Here is a 19430-nt window from a genome sequence, read left to right as displayed (position 1 = left end):
ACCAGGTTCCAGCCCTCACTGGGCATCAGTCACCTGGGGGTGTTCACTCATTCATTTATGAATTACAAACATATTGTGTCGTATATGAGAGCCAGATATAGTTCTTGACGCTGAGAGGATCTCAGACAAACTGATGGACGAGATCTCTACCCTGGTAGAGCAAAGAATGTGGTCCAGGGAGAGACGGTAATGAAAGAAGCAGGGACATAAGGTATGGCAGATCACTCTGGATGCTTAGGTGGAAATAGCTCAGCGAGTGTGGCAAAGAGGGCCTGAGGTTGGGGGGGGACTCTCTAAGGAGGAGACACTTGAACTGAGACCTGGAAGGCGAGCCAGGAAGACACAGAGACAGGATACTGGAGGGAGTGTGTGTGCACAGGCCCTGGAGCAGGAGGCCTGGGGTAAATTCAAGGCTATGCAATTTGAGGCCAGGGAGGGAGACAGAGGGATGTCAGGAGAGGAAGGCGAGGGGCCGGCAGAGCCAGGTCAGACCCACAGCCTAGGCTGGCAGGGATCTTGAGCAGTGAGCTCACCACGGAGTGTTTGCAGCTGATGAGATTTGCATGAAATGCTGATTCCAGGGTCCACCCGGACCTACTCACCTGAATTCTCAAGGGTGGGGTCTGGTAGTCTGCCTGTGCAGACACCTGGACTTTGCTGGACAGTAAGATTTCATGTGGTAGGAGCGGATGCTGAGAGGCAGACAGAGGCAGAGAGAGGAAATCAGATAGAAATGCTGAGAGACAGGCAGCCGAATACAAGAGCTGATGGGGCTTCAGGCCTGCATGGGGTGTGACACTGACCAGAATGAGGGGGTCAGTGAGGGCTGGGAAGGGGCCAGGACAGGTGGGATCCCTGTGGGGACTGAACACAAGGTCACCTGAAGGTCACTTTGAGGACACACACACCTCTGGGCAGAGGGAAGAGATGTGCAGGGTGGTCGCCTTGCTCTATGGAAGAACCGCTGACTTGGGTGTGGCGAGTCCACAGAGACCTCCTACCCACGTCTTAGAGTCTGAAGCTCTGGATCTCAGGACCCAGTCCTGACCCTGGGTGTCCTGGGCTCACTAGAGGCAGAAAATTGGATCCCATGAGCACTTGCCCCACTGCCCCATTAATTCCAAACTTGGGCTTGATTTGCAAAAGAAGATCGGGGGCGCCACCTGGTGGTCAGAGCCCTGGCCATGGCCCACGTCAGGGCCCACAGGGTCGGGGGGCCCAGGAGGCCCTATGACAGATGTTTCCTGTCCTGTAAGACCCTCAGTCATGTCCAACTCTTTGCAACCCTATGGACTGTAGCTGGCCAGCCTCCTTTCTCCATGGATTCTCCAGGTAAGAATAATGGAGTGGGTTGCCACGCCCTCCTCCAGGGGATCTTTCCAACTCAGGGATTGAACCCGCGTTTCCTGTGTCTCCTGCATTGCAGGCAGAATCTCGACCACTGGTGCCACTTGGGAAGCCCATGTTTATAGTTACCCAATTAATGCACTTGCCCTGCAGGGAAAGCCGAAGACGCAGGTAAAGCAGAAAGAAACCAAGCACCTGGAGTTTCAGCCAAGGAGAGCCTTTCTTCACGTACACACATACACCGACTTTCTTCCGTCTCTTTCCCATGCATCCAGATACTTTTTATCCAAAAAGTGCATCACCCCCGACACGGAGCTCTGGGACCTGCCGGGATTGTCCCCACACACAAGATGCTGGGTCTCCTTCCGTGTCACTGAAGGTTCTTTCACAATATAATCTGAGCAGCTGCACATGCCCTCTGGGTGTGGCCAAAGGGTGATTCAGGCTGGCTGAGCACTGTAGGTTGGATTTATTAGGGCAAAGTGAGTTTTCCAGAGTTTCTCATCCCTTGAGGAAGATTGAAACTTCAAAGCCATTGGCTCTGTGATGAGAAGGGAGTTTTGACAAATCCACATTTGGACACATACCTCATGGCTCTGGGGACCAGGCCCACCCAGCCTCCTAGCATCATCTATGAGTCACCCCACAACCTGCCCCAGGCTTTGCCTATAGTTGGAGGGTCCTGACCCACCAGGGGGCTGGTCAGACCGAGATATGATCTTTCCTGGGCCTCAGTTTCCTTATCTGTGAAGTGGGCAAAATCTCTTTGTGCATTTCTTAGGGCTGGTGTGAGGGCTGAACAGGTGACGTCTGTGTGGAGGGACAGCTCAGCATTCAAACGCAGAGTCACAGGCTATGGGATGAGGCCTGGCCTGCTCTCGTCCTCTGCAGACGGGGTCGGGATACCTCCTAGGAGGGGCCTGAGCAGCACATGGCATTAAGTCACAGCAGCTTAGGCTCGCTGTTTGCTGTCACTGTGGCCATGGCTGTGTGGGAAGCTGTGAGCACAGGATCACAGCAGCCACGTCCACAGATGTCCGCAGAATGCTCACTGCATACTGGACGCTGCCACGGAGCATGTGTTAACCTCTGCTTTGCAGATGGGGAATCCGAAGCTCAGAAAGACTGCACAGTGTTTCCAGGGCCAAGCCTCTGCTAAGAATATGAGCCCTGATGGTCCCAGGCCTGGCTACCCCTGGGTAGGCAGGAGGAGGTGATATTGCCCAGAAGCGTGTGTGTGTGTGTGTGTGTGCGCGTGCCGGTGGGAGGGGGCTTCCCTGTCAGGAGGGGCACCCCTTCTGTCCTGGGCCCTGAGCTGTGTGTGCACTGTGGAGTTGAGGTGCTGAGGCCCGAGGTGGCAGATCACTCAGGGTGAGTCGCAGCCCAGAGGGTGAAGCTTCTGCCTACTGGGCCTGACGGGGCTTGCTAGGGGCAGTGCAGCTTCTGACCATCCTGTCCACACTGATGTTGGAGTAAAACCAGGGGCTATACCAGGATTTGGAGGAGGATGGGGGCCTGGGGGTGGGCAACATGGAAAGGGGCAGCCTTTGAGATGTGGGTCTCCTAGGGAGCCATATGGGAGGGCCACACTTATCAACAGCACTGACACAGGGGCTTCTGGTTCCTAAGAACCAGACACTGATTTCATCCTGCAAACCATCTTGTGAAGGAAGAGCCATGATCAGCCCATTTCACACATATGGAATCTGAGGCACAGACAGACATCTGTCCAAAATCACACAGCAGGAAAGGGAGCGGCTGAACTCAGAAACGGGGTGCCCCTGAGCTTGTTCCCTTCAGCCCTATACTGTTGCAGAGACATGGGGGCATTCACCTGCATGGTGGGCCTGCCTGAGGACAGGTGGCTGACTGCACTCAGGTGGGGGAAGGTGGGAGCCACCCCCACCTCCCAGACCAAGGCATTGCCCAAGCATGTGGGCCTGCCATGTACAGAGGTTTTCTTTTACACCCCGAGGGACTGTTTTCACCCACTTTGTCCCCTGGATTGGATGCTGGCTGTGTGATCATGGGCAAGCAGCTTAACCTGTCTGTGACTCAGTATTCCCACTGTGTGAAATGGGATGAGAATTCCCTCCTTCACAGGCTGGATGGAAGGATGAAGTGAGTTAGTGCAAGTAGGAGTTCCACAAATGTCAGGACTCAGAGCTGTGACGCTGTAGACCAGGTCCCTGGGATTCCCGCAGAAGTTGGGCTGGGATCTTCCAGGGGGTGGGGGTCGGTCTCCAAGCTTATAGGGGTATTCCTCTTGAGGAAAGAGAATCAGCTTTTGCGGGCACTGGGTTGTTGATTTTGGAGTGCTGGCAGCTGGGGGAAGGGAGGGCAGTGCAGGGACTTAATCTGGGGTCTGTGGACAAGTTTAGGTTGTGAGGCAGGGCCCCAGATGTAAGTCTGGCCACTTTAATGGGAGGGAATGGTCCCAGCCCACCCCACCCTAGACTGGGACCCTGGAAGTTCACAAGCCCAGCCTGGTGGGGGCTGCAGCCGGCCAGTGGCCAAGTTGTCTGTCGCCAGCAGGTGGCGCTCAAACCAAAGCAGTGAAAGGCTGAACCCGAATCCTCCACAGCCCAGACTGAGGGCCACCTGGGACCTGGGACCCTGAACCTGGCTGGGACGTGGCTCCCTCTAGACGCTCTCCCGCACCAGCCAGAAGGTGATGCTGGGTGAGGGATTTCTGCGGTCCTAACAGCTGTGGTCTGTTGGTGTCCTGGGTATGTCCAACTGGAGCCAGGCAGGGATATCTCAGCCCCCAAGGGGCTCCTTGGGATCACAGAGGAGCTTTAAAAAACATACCCCAGCCCAGGCCTCTCTCCCAGAGACTGTCATCAGTCGATTTGGGGTGGACTGGAACTCAGCATTTGTTAGATGCTCTGAGAATCACTGTGCATGATACCCTTTCATCCTTGCAGGGTGTGGAGGTGATAAAGGACCTTGAGGGGACCTTGATAAAGGACCATTATCCTGGATGGGCAGACAGTAATCACAAGGGTTCTTAGAAGAGGTGGAAAGAGGAGGGAGGGGAGAGAATCGAAGATGTGATGCTGCTCCATTTGGGGATAGAGGGAGGGGCCGTGAGCCAGGAGAGCAGGTGCCCCTGGAAGCTGGGAAAGGCAAGAGAACGGTTCTCTGCCGAATCTCCGGAGGAACTGGCTTTGCTCAAGCCATGACTTTCATCCAGTCTGCCTCCAGGACCAGATGCTGAGTTTGTGTTGTTTTAAACCCCTCACATGCGGCAATTTGTTACAGCAGCAAGGGGAATCTGCTCCCCCACGCCAACCACGACACACACTGCTATTTCCTTTCAAAACTAAAACTAGAGCTACCTTTTGACCCCACGATCCCACTCCTGGGCATATATTTGGAGAAAAACAAGATCCGAAAGGATACATGCGCCCTAACGTTCATCGCAGCACTGTTTCCAGTAGCCAAGACCTGATGCCACGTAAACATCCACTGACACGGGAATGGATACAGGAGATGTGGTGCACAGGTACAACGGAACGTTACTTAGCCATGTGTGCAATGGAACATTACTCAGCAAAATAATGCCACGTGCAGTAACATGGACGGACCTACAGTGCGTCATACTGAGTGAAATAAGAAAGACAGAAAAAGACAAATACATAACATCGCTTATACTTGCGATCTAAAAGAAGGGAACAAATGAACTTATCCACAAAACAGAAATAGAGTTACAGATGTAGAAAACAAGCTAATGGTTACCAGGGAGTAAAGAGGGTGGGGAAGAAATGAATTGGGAGGCTGAGATTTACAAATACACGTCACTATACATAAAATACATAACTAAAAAGGACCACTGTATAGCACAGAGGAACTCTACTCAATATATTTTAATGGCCTATATGAGAAAATAATCTAAAAAAGAGTGGGTATTTGTTTATGTCTAACTAATTCACTGCTGTACAGCAAACTGACACGTTGTAAATCAACTATATTCTAATAAAATGTTTTTAAAAAGAAGGAAAATAGAATCGTGTTTGTGAGCAGGTCATGGTGATTTTGGAAAATTACTTTTAACTCAAATAGGAAATTCTTCCTTCCCCATCCCAACCCTCACCCTATCACACTCCAGAGGCTTCAAGTTCTGTGAGCACAAGAATCATTGAAGAACCTGCGGCAATGGATGAGCTAGTGAGAGCAAAAGGCTGGGGATAGATGGACTTGATCATTCTTTGTATTAATGGTAGCTAGTTAATTTCATTCCTGAAGAGACCAGCTTTGACCTTCACCTCCAGCCCCAATTAACTGCTAACAATGCTTTGTCAGCGTGTTTACACCAAATTAATCACAAAGAGAGGTGAAATCTCACAGGAAAATTGAGTGCTCTGGCCTGGGCTGCAGGTGGGAGCTGAAGTTGAGCTCTGAGATGATTTTGATCACCCGCCGATACAGGCCTGGTTAACCACAGACGCCAGGCAAACTTTGAGGCAAGCACTTAGTTTTCAGCTCACTGCAGAGGGAAGACAATGCCAGAAGCAAGGAGCCAAACCTGATTTCATGCCCCTGACATCCTGGTGGCATGTTTGCAAACCGGTTATCCCAGGCAGGAATGATTTTGGAGCCCTAGATCACAGGGGTGGTCGAGATAACTTTGTCCTCTTGTAGACAGAGCCATTCCAGTCCACCAGACAAAAGCCTGCCTTCCTTGTAATGAAGCCAACTTCCTTGTTCTCCCTGAATATTTGTGCAGCTGGAGCGGTGCTTGTTCAGAGCTCAGCATCAAGTCCAGATTCCCCTCCAGCTGATCTTCCAGTTGTGTTTTTTTTGCACTGGGTTTTTCAGCAACACCTACACTGCTGTGCTGCTCTGAGTAAGTTGTCTTAAGTAAGTTGAGGAAGTTCTGAGCATTGTGTCTTTGCTCAGGCTGAGCCCTTGCCTAGAACATCATTCCCTTCCCAACCCCCTCCTTCTGCCAGGTGCTGCTTTCTAAGGCCCACTTGACTTCACATTCCAGGATGTCTGGCTCTAGGTCAGTGATCACACCATCGTGATAATCTTGGTCGTGAAGATCTTTTTTGTACAGTTCTTCTGTGTGTTCTTGCCACCTCTTCTTAATATCTTCTGCTTCTGTTAGGTCCATACCATTTCTGTCCTTTATTGAGCCCATCTTTGCATGAAATGTTCCCTTGGTATCTCTAATTTTCTTGAAGAGATTTCTAGTCCTTCCCATTCTGTTGTTTTCCTCTATTTCTTTGCATTGATCACTGAGGAAGGCTTTCTTATCTCTTCTTGCTATTCTTCGGAACTCTGCATTCAAATGAGTGTATCTTTCCTTTTCTCCTTTGCTTTTTTCACTTCTCTTCTTTTCACAGCTATTTGTAAGGCCTCCCCAGACAGCCATTTTGCTTTCTTGCATTTCTTTTCCATGGGGATGGTCTTGATCCCTGTCTCCTGTACAGTGTAACAAACCTCAGTCCATAGTTCATCAGGCACTCTATCTGTCAGATCTAGTCCCTTAAATCTGTTTCTCACTTCCACTGTATAATCATAAGAGATTTGATTTAGGTCTTACCTGAATGGTCTAGTGATTTTCCCTACTTTTTTCAATTTAAGCCTGAATTTGGCAATAAGGAGTTCATGATCTGAGCCACAGTCAGCTCCTGGTCTTGTTTTTGTTGACTGTATAGAGCTTCTCCATCTTTGGGTGCAAAGAATATAATCAATCTGATTTCGGTGTTGACCATCTGGTGATGTCCATGTGTAGAGTCTTCTCTTGTGTTGTTGGAAGAGGGTATTTGCTATGACCAGTGTATTTTCTTGGCAAAACTCTATTAGTCTTTGCCCTGCTTCATTCCGTATTCCAAGGCCAAATTTGCCTGTTACTCCAGGTGTTTCTTGACTTCCTACTTTTGCATTCCAGTGCCCTCTAATGAAAAGGACATCTTTTTTGGGTGTTAGTTCTAAAAGGTCTTGTAGGTCTTCATAGAACCATTCAACTTCAGCTTCTTCAGCGTTACTGGTTGGGGCATAGACTTGGATTACTGTGATATTGAATGGTCTGCCCTGGAAACGAACAGAGATCATTCTGTTGTTTTTGAGATTGCATCCGAGTACTGCATTTCAAACTCTTTTGTTGACCATGATGGCTAGTCCGTTTCTTCTGAGGGATTCCTGCCCACAGTAGTAGATATAATGGTCATCTGAGTTAAATTCACCCATTCCAGTCCATTTTAGTTCGCTGATTCCTAGAATGTCAACGTTCACTCTTGCCATCTCTTGTTTGACCACTTCCAATTTGCCTTGATTCATGGACCTGACATTCCAGGTTCCTATGCAATATTGCTCTTTACAGCATTGGACCTTGCTTCTTAAAAATCGGCTATTAACCTGCAAAACCTGTCATCTCTCCCTGGCCTGTCGGGAGTTGTTGGCCCTCTGCACTTGCAGTGGTCACTTTATCTCTGCTCTTTGTTCTCAATGGATAATGCAATGGCAACCCACTCCAGTAGTCTTGCCTGGCAAATCCCATAGCAAATCCCTCCTACCAGGAGGAGCCTGGTAGGCTGCAGTCCATGGGGTCGCTAGGAGTCGGACACGACCAAGTGACTTCACTTTCACTTTTCACGTTCATGCATTGGAGAAGGAAATGGCAACCCACTCCAGTGTTCTTGCCTGGAGAATCCCAGAGACGGTGGAGCCTGGTGGGCTGCCATCTCTGGGGTCGCACAGAGTTGGACATGACTGAAGCGACTTAGCAGCAGCAGCAGCAGCAATGCAGGAAACCCCAGTTCAATTCCTGGGTTCTGGAAGATCCGCTGGAGAAAGGATACGCTACCCACTGCAATATTCTTCCTTTGTGGCTCAGCTGGTAAAGAATCCACCTGCAATGTGGGAAACCTGGATTTGATCCCTGGATTGGCAAGATCCCCCGGAGAAGGGAATGACTACCCTTCTCAGGAGCCAAAGGAGACCCCACAGGGTGGGAAACCAGCACCATCCAGGCAAGTCCTTTTTTTTTTCCCCACTGCTGCCACACGACTTTATTTGTGAAACCCCGGGCACAGCCCAGACACACACAGAGCACATGGGAAAAGCACAGTGTGTCACGGGGCGCTCCCAGCCCAGCCCAGCCCAGCCCACCCCCACCCCAGGTCCTCAGGCATGATAGGCCCTGTCCCTGCCCTCCTCGGCTGGAGATCCAGCTTGGGCCCACCCAGATGCCCCCTCCAGCATGGCTCGCAGACATCTCAGCAGCCAGAGGAGGCCCCACAGGGTGCAGGCCAGCACTGTCCAGACCAAGTCTAGTTTCCAGACCCCAGTGTCTGCCCCCTAGCTTCTCTTCCTGTCCACACGCTGTGGGTGCCAGTCTTGCCCTCTGCGCCCCCCCACCCTCACCCCATGGCCCCAACCAGAGCAGTCTCTGCCCATCAGGCTGAGGGGTCGCACAGCGGGGATGGATGTTAGGGGCAGGGGTGGCCGGAGGAACTGAGTCTGGTGACAGGAAGCAGAGCAGCCATCGAGCGAGCAGCCCCAGACAGGGCAGAACAAACCTGGCCACAACACAGGGAGGGGACAGCACTGGGACAGCAACTGCCCAGGCCTGTTGGGACTTGACGGCCCACTGTGACCGCAGTGCCCACATTATTTCTGGTCTTTGTTCTTAATAAACTCACTCCTTTCGGCAGTACTCTGGGTCTGGAAACTCTATTCCAAGCCGCACTCAGACTGCCTCGACATAGCCCTCACACCACGCCGGGTCCAGCCCAAATGCTGACCCACACTGGTCGTGTGTCCGGAGGCGAGAAGGTAAAAAATGACATTTATGGCAGCAGAGAGCTCACCCGCCCCCAGGCTCTTTCTGTGTGAGTCTGCCTCCAGGCTGTTTGCTCTGAGTCCCACCCCCCCAACCCTGGGGGAGACCAGCTCTTCGGGTCCATCACTCAGCAGGTGTCTTCTGTCCTTTCGGAGTCATGCCTCTCAAGGGTCATAGCTGTCAGCTTTTCTGAGATGAGCGTCTCAGCGCTGACGGGGTCGGCCTGACTGCCAACAGGAGGGACCTCGCTTCTGGGTGGTGCATCTCGGTGGGGAGGCTCTGGGGAAGAGAGGGGACACCAGGAACACGTCAGCCGCCTCCCCACGAACAACTGAACAACCGAGGTGACTTGGTTCATGGTTGCTGAAGCCGCTGCCTGGGGTGCAGGCTTCATGGGTGGATGACCTCATGTCCCCATCTCCGAAGCCCCATCCTTTCTCCCCCAGACCACTGCTCCCACTTCTTCTGCCCCCTTTGATTTCAGATTATCTTTGGTCAGACTTTTAAATTGTGCCCCACATCATGTTGCCCCCTGCTCCAACCCCCCAGGCCACCCCAGCTTACTTCAGATAGGACCCAGACCTTTTTCTTGGGCTTCCCAGCAGGGAGAGACCCAGCCTTGCCCATTGGATCACATGCCTCTGCTCCCTGGGCTCATGTGTGTGGTTCTGGACCTTGTTCCCATCTCAGGGCCTTTGCGATTGCTGTTCCCTTTGCCTGCAGTGCTCTTCCCACATCTATGCTTGTCTGGTTCCTCCCTTCCTGCAGGCCTGGGCACAGACGCCACCTCATCCTGAGCTTCTCTGTCGGCCTGGCTAAGGCACGTCTACTAGGTCACACTGCTGCCTCCCGTTTTATAGTTCTTTTTAGTGCTGGTCTCAAAAGGCTAGTCACTACTCGCTACTGGACTCTTATCTCATGAGTGGGGTGTATTGGTCTCTTTGTGCTCTTAGCTGTATCTCCAGGGATGGGGAGAATTTGCGTGCAGGAGTGGGGCCAAAGTGGGTGAATGAATGAATGAATGAATGACTTCTTCCTAACAATTGAAGACGTGGGAGAAGCGTAAGGTGGCTACAGTGTTATTTGTGGGGAAGAATTAGTGATCTGGGTGACTAAGAATAGAGGAGGGATCGTGTTCCAGAAGGTTCCAAGGCAGCCCAGCCTCATGGCATGTGGCTTGGGTGGCCACACAGGCCTTCAGACGGGCCTGTGTTCGGCTTACCACTCTCGTGTCTTTGTCTTGAAATTCTTCCTAAGTTTTAAACAAGGGGCCTTGCTTTTTCTTGCTGCACCGGGCCCCACATACATGTCACTGGTCTGGTCCAGGTGCCGCAGCAGTGAGTGGAGTGCATCCAGTCCTCCCCACAGCCCAGGGGCCATGGGCTCTTCTAACCCTCAACTTATAGATGGGGAAGCAAAGGCTCCCAGCTGAGTGATGGGTTAGGTGGACTCCACTTCTGCCATGACTCTCCTGCCTCCCAGACTCTAGGAAACGGGAGATTCATGACTGTTGAGTGAATGAGAGAAAGAGCATGGGGGCCCCGCCCTGCCCCAGGCTCACCTGCGTCCCCTCCTGTTTCCCCAGGCCTTTTGACTCCCTTGACATCAGCTGCCCCTGGGTGGACCATCATCCTGTTGCTGTTGCCGACGGTGGTGTCCTCGAGGAAGCAGGAGCGAATGTGGACTCTCTGGGACGTGACCCCTTCGGACTGAGGTCCTGGTTCAGGGATTTGAATTTCGATGGAAGCGTCTGGGCTGGTGCCCAGGACAGAGGCTGCAGGTCAGTCATAGAAAGGGATTTGGGGAGGGGTTGTGAGCAGCTGGACAGCAGGCCTGACCTCCGACCTGGCTCCCAGGTCCTGCACAGCTGACCATCCTCCTGGAGCCTCCCTGCAGTGGTCCGTGCCGTGCTCTGTCATGAGCAGACACGTGGCCTCACGTGGTGCCTCTGTATGTTCCTTTCATGTGCCTGGGCTGCCAGTTCTCTCGGCCCCTGGGTCTGCCAGCTTGAGTTCCCCTCCTCCTGCTGCCCATCCCCACTGACCTGGTCCTCTGTGCCTCCCTGGGCACTCAACCACTGCCCCCGCGGATCCTTGTCCCTGTCTCTCTGCTGTCTGCCTTCTGGCAACTCTGGAACACCATCACCATCTTCAGTTAGAATCTTCACGTGGCCCCCCGCCCAGTCCCCAGCCCCTGCCATCTTGCTCCTGCCTCCCCTGCCAAACTTCAGAAGAGAGCTGGCCACGCTCTGTCTCACCTCCTTCCACTGCCCTCACTCCTTCTGGCCCCTCAGGTCACTGCAGACCCCTTGTTGCCAGATCCCGTGACCCTCCTTTGATCTCACAGCCTCTTCTCTTCTGGAAACTTGTGCCCTAGCATCCCCAGGGCTCCTCCTCTCCCAGGCCTCTCTGCTGCATCTCCCCCAGCCTGGATGCCCAGTGCCAGCGAGGACTTCGCCTCAGCCCTCTGGTCAACAGCACCTAGGTGGCTCCTTAGATGCCTTTCCAGCCCAGCCATCTCCTTTGTCTCTGCTTCATCTGGCCCAGGAAATGATCCCTGCCCATTGTAGAGATGAAGACATCGAGGTTTCCTAGGTGGGTAGCAGGAATGGGAACCCTAGTGTTAACTCTGCCAGACCCCCTTGCTCTACTCTGTGGACAGCCTCCTGGTGGGATGGAAAGAATTTCCCATCATGCCTCTCTCCCCACAAGGACTGGCTCAAGTCCCATGTATCGAGGAGGCCAGATGGGGTGGGGTGGGGGCAGGATGGCAGCCCACTGTCCTGTTACCTGGGGGGCTGTCACAGGCGCCGTGGGCAGAGCCCTTGGCTGGGTTGCTGTGAAGTCTCATCTCATTGCCATGTCCCATCTGAACTCGCCTGAGCACAGACTTCTCCATCCGGATGTCCTGGGGCCCCCAGGATCCAGCCTGGGAATCCAGAGTTGAGGGATCAGCAGAAGCCATTGGAGGGAGGTAGCAGGGAGCCGTGGAGCCTGGTAGAGGACACGGAAACATGACCCTTAACCCCCACCCTCTGATACCGCTCTTCCCACCCCCTCCCCACCATGCACACAGATAAATCCTAGCCAGACAGAGGAAACAAGACTCTGAATTCTTTCTGGACACCAGCAGACTGGAAGTGACTACTTTAGGCTCTGAATTGAAGAGCAGGTGGATCGGCAGAACAATTAGCATGGGTTTCCAGGGTTTTATAACTGGGATGCCTGGGGTGTCAATGGGGCATTGAAAACCCAAATACTGAGCTCGCCCTCTGTTCCTAGCCATTCTCACCCCTCTGGCCTATTGGGAAAAAGTCTCCTTGGGGTGACCTTCGTGGTTTTCAAGGAAATGCTGTAAAAGTTTACTTTAAAATGAATTTGAGTAGAATAAAAGGTAAACCATTTAGCAACACCAAGTAAACAGTCAGCCAGGGACTCGGCCAAAATTACAGAAGGTGGAGCTCAGAGGACTGAAGGTGGGGGAAAGGTTGATTTAGAGTCTAGAACAAAGTCCTCATTTCACAGTTAGGGAAATTGTGGCCCAGAGTGGGGAAGGGCTTTCTCGAGGTCAAGGGGGTGTCCCAAATTTGGGGTCAATGCTTTCACTCATGTCCCATAGCTGGACTGAGAGGTGGCCCTGTCCCTTCTCCCCACAGTGCCTGGTACGGAGTAGGTACTCACTTGCTTACTGTTATTTCATCAAAGCCAGGATGCACCCAGTAAGAGGGATCCCAGTTTGTGAAATGTTAACATGAGGGAAGAAACAGTGTCTTGGAACACACACAATGTTACAATGATGCCTTGTGCCATCTTAGTGAGAGAGAATGAATGAAGTTGTTTCTTGTGGAAAATGTGGCAAAAGATGGCAGAGTAAAGGGAATGCAGGAAGGGTTTGATCCAGGCACAAGGAGAGACAGCCTGATTCTTGGGGAAGCCAGAAAGGACCTTGGAAATCTGATAGCTGCCCTTTCTCTCTGGAGACATGCACCCCCTGCTCCTCACCCCACCCAGATGGACAGGACCCCTCTCCCAGGCATCTCAGAGGACTCACCGTTTTCCGCAGAGCCCATTTGTCTCACTAGGAGATTCCCATGTCCAATCTGGATATCTTCACAGTTCTGGATGGAAATGTGGCTGTTTGGTCCCTTCTGACAGATCATGTTGATTGGATTTTGCTGGTAAATAACTGGGGTGGACTGATTTCTAGAACCTTCTGCAAAATAATATTCCACTCAATCCTTTTGTGCCTCTCAAGGGGACGGAAGTTCCAAATACTAGTCTACAGCACCAGAATCTCCTGGGTGGGTGGGGCGGGGGTGGGGGGTGGGGCTGGTTAAAACACGAATTCCCAGGGGCCCACCCTGGGGTTCTGAGTCAGTGGGCCCAAGTGGGCCCCAGGAGCCAGAGTGTTTACCAAACGCTGCAGGTAAACTTGTACTTTGTCCCACAGGCCACCCTACCCATGTGTCCTCTGCCACTGCGGGAGGGCAGCTGGTGCCTGCTTGCACCCTCTGCCCCCTCCCACTGCAAGGAAACCACAGCTCTAACCTCCGCTTTCCTATAGGGACCTTTCCTCTCGGGACCTTTCCTCTCTCCCTTTAGGGAGCTGTCCACGGGCTGCTTCTAACCATGGGAAAAGCTTTGTTTGGTTCACAAGGCATTTTTAATAATTTGGAGTAGTCACCACTGTTTAACATCTAGCATTTAAGATGCTAAGACCCTCCTTGGGTGCCATAAGCAGGGGTGTTAGCTCCACGTGGGCTCCACACAAAGGGCCACATTCCCACCTTCGTGGGCCCTTAGCTCTTGTGTCTTTGTGAGCCCTCAACTCCATAAAAAGTATTTAAAATTGCATTTAATGACTGTGTTTGGATAAAGGCAAATATAAATCAGCTGGAATTATTAGCTATTCATTCTTACTATGATATCCATTTTTTTCTTCCAATTTAAAGAGAAATTGGAGCATTTGGTGATCTCCTAAAAGTACTGGAGTCTCTAGGCCTTGGGCCTGCTGTTTGTAATGCCTAAGTCAGTTCTGGGACTCCACCTGTGGGAATGTAAGCCCAGCCTAGCCGACTCCTTCAACAACTTTAAAACTCCAAGTTGGGCAAAATGCTTACAGAAAACTGTTTTCAAACTCAAACTGAGACCTGTGTCCCAGGGTTGATACAGTCAGGGGTGGACCCCACCTCCAGGAAACCCTCCTTGGTTACTCCCACCAGCATTCCCCTCCCTCCTGGAATCCCCTGCCAGGGACAGGTCAGCAAGACTCCAGCTTCTGACAAGGTGGGGCAGCCAGAGTACTTAGCAGGAGCCCGGCAAGGACCAGGGCTTGAGTGTTACAATTTCTCTTCACAGCTCTGCCCTCTACCCTGTCCAGAGTAAGGGCCTACCTGATCGATAAATTGTCCAAGAGTTTGATTTCTGGTCAAAGTCCAGGAGGTGCTTGTCCCTCATTGCATACAAGTCTGGGTTGACTTCCTTCGCTGTCTTCATCCCCAGGGCCTTGGCGATCATCAGGGCTTTATGGGGCCCATGGGCTTCCAGAAACTGGTAGATCTCTTCCTCTGGGAGGTGGGAGGCCAGTGGTTAAAGAGGACCCTGGAGGCTGGATCTACTCCCCTGCTTACCAGCCCCTGTGCCCATTTTCCTCATCTGTGAAATGGACACAATAATAATACTGCACCACAGAGGTCGTTCTGGGGGTTGGGAATTCTCTTCAGGGGCTCCGAACAGTGCCCGCCCATGCTAGGTACACAGCAAACGCTAACCATTCATCAGACAAATGATTTCTCAGTCACTTAGCCTCTCCCCAAGAGACAGAGCCTTGCCTCTGAACACTGTGTGCAGTGGAGGGACCTTTCAGTGGGTGTGATGGTTGTCGCTGGACACGTGTAGCTTCCTGAATGACCGTGAGAGTCTGGGGGCAGAGGGAACTGGTGCTGAATGAAACCAGGATGCTTACCCTGTTTACTGAGCTGGGGGCCTGGCTTCTTTGGAATTGCAACTGTATCTTGCTGGGGCCTCTCCGCTGGAGAAAGAAAGACAGTCAGAGGGTGAAGGAACGGGAGAGGGGATGTGGATTCTGCCTAACAAAGGCAGGCTGCTCTGTAGAGGACCCAGCACACGGGTCTCCAAACTCAGATTCTAGAGTTAAAGGAACTTAGCTTCAAATCCTGCCCCATCCACTTCTGGGCTTCCCTGGTGGCTCAGACTGTAAATATGGGAGACCTGGTTTCAATCCCTAGGTTGGGAAGATCCCCTCGAGAAGGGAACAGCTACCCACTCCAGTATTCTTGCCTGAAGAATTCCATGGACAGAGGAGCCTGGTGGGCTACAGTCCATGGTGTCGCAAAGAGTTGGACATGACTGAGTGATTAACACTTTCACTTTCAGCCCCCCCTCCCCCAACCCTGGTCCTGCAACAGCTTTTTGTAAGTACTTGACACATGTCAGCTGTTTAGGTCCATGGGCTGCAGAACCAGAGAAGTAGATCTCATGCGATGCTAAGACTGTTCAATTATTATTGTGTCATTGGTAGTGTCATAACCATTATTATTAAAGTTTTGTTGAGCATCTACTATGTGCTGGCATGGGCTTAGCCCTTTGCATCAAATCCTCTCGCCTCCATTGGCCAGAGAAAGAAATCAGGATGCAGTGAGAAGACTGCATGCACCCTCAAGGGCAGAGCCCATACTTGAACCCAGGTCCAAATCTGGGCTTGGCCGATACCAGGACCGCTCATGCTGGGTCCCGCACCCCCACCTCCCCCGCCCGCGGTGACAGGTTACCCCGCTCTGTGGGAACCACTTCTTTGGTCCCGCCGTCGCCCAAGCACCACGTCGCAGGGCCTGTGAGCATAACTCCTTTTGACTCCTGCTTCATCTTGTGGAGGAGCTGGTTGAGCTTCTTCTTGGGCACTTGGAATTTCTTTAACAGTTGGGCGGTCTTCACAGGGGAGCCAGCATCCCTCAACACCTCCAGAATCCTCTGCTCAAGGTCTGGGAGAGCAAGACAGGGGCAGAGACAGAACTGAGGTCCCCACGACACAGCCTGGGCCGTCGGGAGCCCTCAGAGAGGGATCCAGGGCAGACGGAGGAACAGAGGTCAAAGTAGACATCCATCAGTATCTCTGTTCAGGGAGGGGTGCGTGGGCTGCTCAGAAATGACCTGGGCCGGACAGTCTGGTGGCCAGAGGAGCCGCCAGGCCTTCCGAGTGTCCCCCGCCTGTGTGAGCACTGGAGGACAGTTGGGAACGGTCAGCTCTCAGGTGTCCTCAGAGCAGAGGAGAGTGGAGGCCGCAGGATGCAGGAGGGTAAGGGCGGAGCAGAGGAGCGGGGGGAGTGAGGCCTGTCCCTGGTGCTCTCCATCCCCCATCCACCCTGCCTTGTGGAATCTACTCCTCGGGCTCACCATCCACAGGGGCAATGTCACTGTTCATCCCCATCAGAAACCCAGCAGGCGTTCAGAAACAGAGCTTTCACCCTGCTGCCCAACCATGGAGTCCTGGTGGTACTGCTCCAGACTCTCTCAACCCCTTCTTCTCCTTTTCTCTGCCTCCACTCCCCACTCCTTGTCAGCATCCCCTCAATGACAGCAGTTCCACCAACTCCAGGTTCCCTCCAGTCCACCCTCCTCTTGGCTGGCAGAACGGGTTCTGCCAGCCTCATCTTTACCCACCCTCAACTGCCCTTCAAGTGCCAACCTGTTTGAATTCCTTTCAGCCATACTCACCCCTGGGCCTTTGCACATGCCGTTCCCTTTGCCAGGCGTGCTCTTCCCCCCCTTTCCACCTGTCCACTGTGAGTTCTCACTCAGACTCCAATGCTGGAAGGCTGTCCTGAGTTCCCTGATCAGGTGGGATGCTGGTCCTGTGTGGGTCCCCTGCAGAGTGTCCCCAGGGATCTGCTGCTGTGATTGCCAGATTCACTGTAGTGGTTCTGTGTCTAGCCATGGGCCAGGCATGCAGTAGGGTCTCAGGAACTATTAACAGCATTTGAGTGGAGGAGGGACTGGATGAAAGAGTGAGTGTCCACTACTGGATAGGTGTGTGCTCAGATGGCCTGGGCAGGGGATGGGCGCTCCTCCAAGGCCTCTGTTTCTGCCTCCCCTCTGCCAGAGTTAATGGTCCTAAGCAGGATGCCTCGAGGCTCAAAGAGGAACTTTCCAAATGGCCCCAGTCCTCGCAGGCAGGCTCCCATAAACCCAAGCCAGCTGCCCTGCGGGGAGTGAAAGAACTGGTGGACGCAGAGCCAGCAGTGCATGGAGCTGGGAGAGAAAGTGTCTGCCCCTGAGAACACCATGGGAATGCAAAGCAGGGCCTTTCTTGGGAAGACCAAGTTACCCTTCCAGGGCAGCAGCCCAACCCTTTGACCTCTGGGTTCTTGCTGGATTCTGAGTGGGCAGCACTAGGGGATGACCTGTTTACCAGCTCTGCGCTGGGCAGTGTGGCTTGCTCTTATGAATGGAATGTTTGCATCCTTCTCGGGGCAGGTGATGGGTATTACAACCCCTGGGGTCACCCAGCCTGAACTTCACTCACTAAACACTACCCCCGAGACTGTCATACCCATCCAACCCACTGATGCTTTGCCTAGCCTTGAAAAGAGTTTTGATTCCTGAAAAACCTGCTCCTGGGTGAGCCTCTCTCTCTTCCTCCTCCTGCAGTCCCCTGACCTCAAGGAGGAAATGGGGTCCATGCAGTGAAGGCTGGGCTTGCCTCCCCCACTGAGTCTTCTGGCTGCTGAACCAGAAATTGAAAAATGGGATGAGGGATCAGTTAAAAGGAAAACCTGCTGGGGAACAAGTTAAATTCAGTTACCCAGTGCCCCTGACATGTCTCCTTTGGAAAATATAACAGGAACCTGGGAACCAACCAGCCTGGGATCCTGGGCACTCCCAGTTAACCCCCCTCCCTGACACAGCATATTTTCCTGGGTTTGAGCCAAAACTCTGCCACCTACCAGCTGTGTGACCTCGGGTCTCCATTTCCCCTTCTTTGAAATGGTGAGATTCGTGACTACTTCAGATCGTGGTGAGGTTCAGATAGTTACTGATCACAGAACAAAGACAGACAAAAACCGCCTCAGCCCCCAGCCCACATGCTTTCAGTGGGGACCCTAGAAAACAGCTCTGTTCAGTGCCAGTTAAGTTGCATGTGTGCTGTTCAATGAAAGAACAGTAGCAGGGGGAAAGCCACGTATAAGCACTTGCCACTGTTAGCAAAGCAACTTCTCTCCTTCTTCAAAACGAAAGTGAAGACGGGTGTTCAGGCCCCAAGCTCAGCCGTGGTCCCCTGAGTCATTTCACCTGTGCCGCCTGTGATTTCAGGAGTGAGGTGGGAACCTCAGCGGGCTTCCCCTGAGGGTTCCTGCAAAACGCACATGGAGCGTGTTGCAAGATGCCTGGTGTAGAGCAAGGCTCTGAACCCGATGCAATGCTCTCTCCCTCTCTTTCTTACGGTTGTGCCTTCAGATATTAGCCTATCGTGGTTGTCATCTGAACCAAGAAAAGGAACCAGAAGAAAATTTAAGTCCCACCCGGGCACTCCCATGGGTCCTTAGAGGGAAAAAAGTACCTGTGTCTCCTGGGTCAGCAGGGACCTCGGCCATTCTGGCAGCAGCTGCGAGGGGCCTGGGAGACTTGGAGTCAGCAGCAGGCTCTGACCCTGGAGCCTGCAGAAGGTGGGTCCGGTCAAGGCTGGGTGTACTCTTGTGGGCCAGGCTGGTGCTTCTGGCAGCTGTGAAGACACTCCAGCTTCATCCGGACGGCTGTCGGCTGTCAGCTGTTCACACCCCGGAAATGGGGCCCTAGGCAGCCAACCTTATCAGTCTCTGGAGAAAATGAAAATGAAACTTCTATGTGTGGTTTTTCAGAGAAACAAAACCGAAAGCTGAATTGAGCAAGACACAGGCCTTCTACTAGATATTGGTAGGGAGCTGCTGAGATGGAGGAGACCAGAGCTTCTTCTGGGGATGAGGGGTTTCCCACTGCTGTCCACCTTGACTCCCCTAGCCACAGGCCAAGATACCTGGGTGGGTGGGTGGGTGGCTGAGCACCTGTGATCATCAAAACCACACAAGTGTGTGCATATCAAACCGACAACAGTGTTGATGTATGGCAGAGACCACAACTTTGAAAAGCAATTACCCTCTAGTTAAAAAAAAAAAAGGAAGACTCTCTTTAATGAGTACCTATTATGTACTTTCCAACCTCATGTGCCCCTGACTTATCTACAGGTTAGGGTCTAGTTAGGGTCTCTTTTCTCAGGAAACTGAGGCTTGGGTCAATGA

The 19430-nt window shown here is 52.6% G+C and overlaps 1 protein-coding gene across 7 annotated transcripts; it reads right to left on the bottom strand.

Moving 5' to 3' along the window:
- Positions 1-4749: 4749 nt before the first annotated feature.
- Positions 4750-18945, bottom strand: ZBP1 (Z-DNA binding protein 1). 7 transcript variants are annotated; one of them, XM_019972140.2, is made up of 9 exons: positions 18716-18944; positions 18102-18508; positions 15930-16139; positions 15104-15169; positions 14532-14705; positions 13190-13351; positions 11929-12132; positions 10701-10913; positions 4750-9418 (listed from the first exon to the last, which is right to left on the bottom strand). In XM_019972140.2, the coding sequence occupies exons 2-9, from the start codon at positions 18124-18126 to the stop codon at positions 9267-9269; spliced, it is 1206 nt and encodes a 401-aa protein (XP_019827699.2). In that variant the 5' UTR covers positions 18127-18508; positions 18716-18944; the 3' UTR covers positions 4750-9266. The 7 variants fall into 7 exon arrangements, with proteins under 7 accessions (XP_019827699.2, XP_070657504.1, XP_019827700.2 ...); XM_070801403.1 differs by having other exon boundaries at positions 18102-18456; XM_019972141.2 differs by having other exon boundaries at positions 18102-18190.
- Between the last annotated feature and the right edge of the window lie 485 nt (positions 18946-19430).

The sequence above is a fragment of the Bos indicus genome, chromosome 13 (assembly GCF_029378745.1).
Source record: "Bos indicus isolate NIAB-ARS_2022 breed Sahiwal x Tharparkar chromosome 13, NIAB-ARS_B.indTharparkar_mat_pri_1.0, whole genome shotgun sequence".
Lineage (NCBI taxonomy): Eukaryota > Metazoa > Chordata > Mammalia > Artiodactyla > Bovidae > Bos > Bos indicus.
Note: the sequence above shows the minus strand (reverse complement) of the source record. Positions and strands in the feature narration are given on the sequence as shown.

Bases quoted from the DNA above. Each gene is read 5' to 3' on its own strand.
- ZBP1 (XM_019972137.2), bottom strand. From the start codon at position 18,749: ATGGCCGAGGTCCCTGCTGACCCAGGAGACACAG. The intron at 14,706-15,103 runs GTAAGCATCCTG...CCCACCTCCCAG, and splicing joins CCCCCAGCTCAGTAAACAGG to AGGAAGAGATCTACCAGTTT. The intron at 9,419-10,700 runs GTGAGCCTGGGG...TCTCTTCCCCAG, and splicing joins GGAAACAGGAGGGGACGCAG to AGCCTCCCCACCGAGATGCA.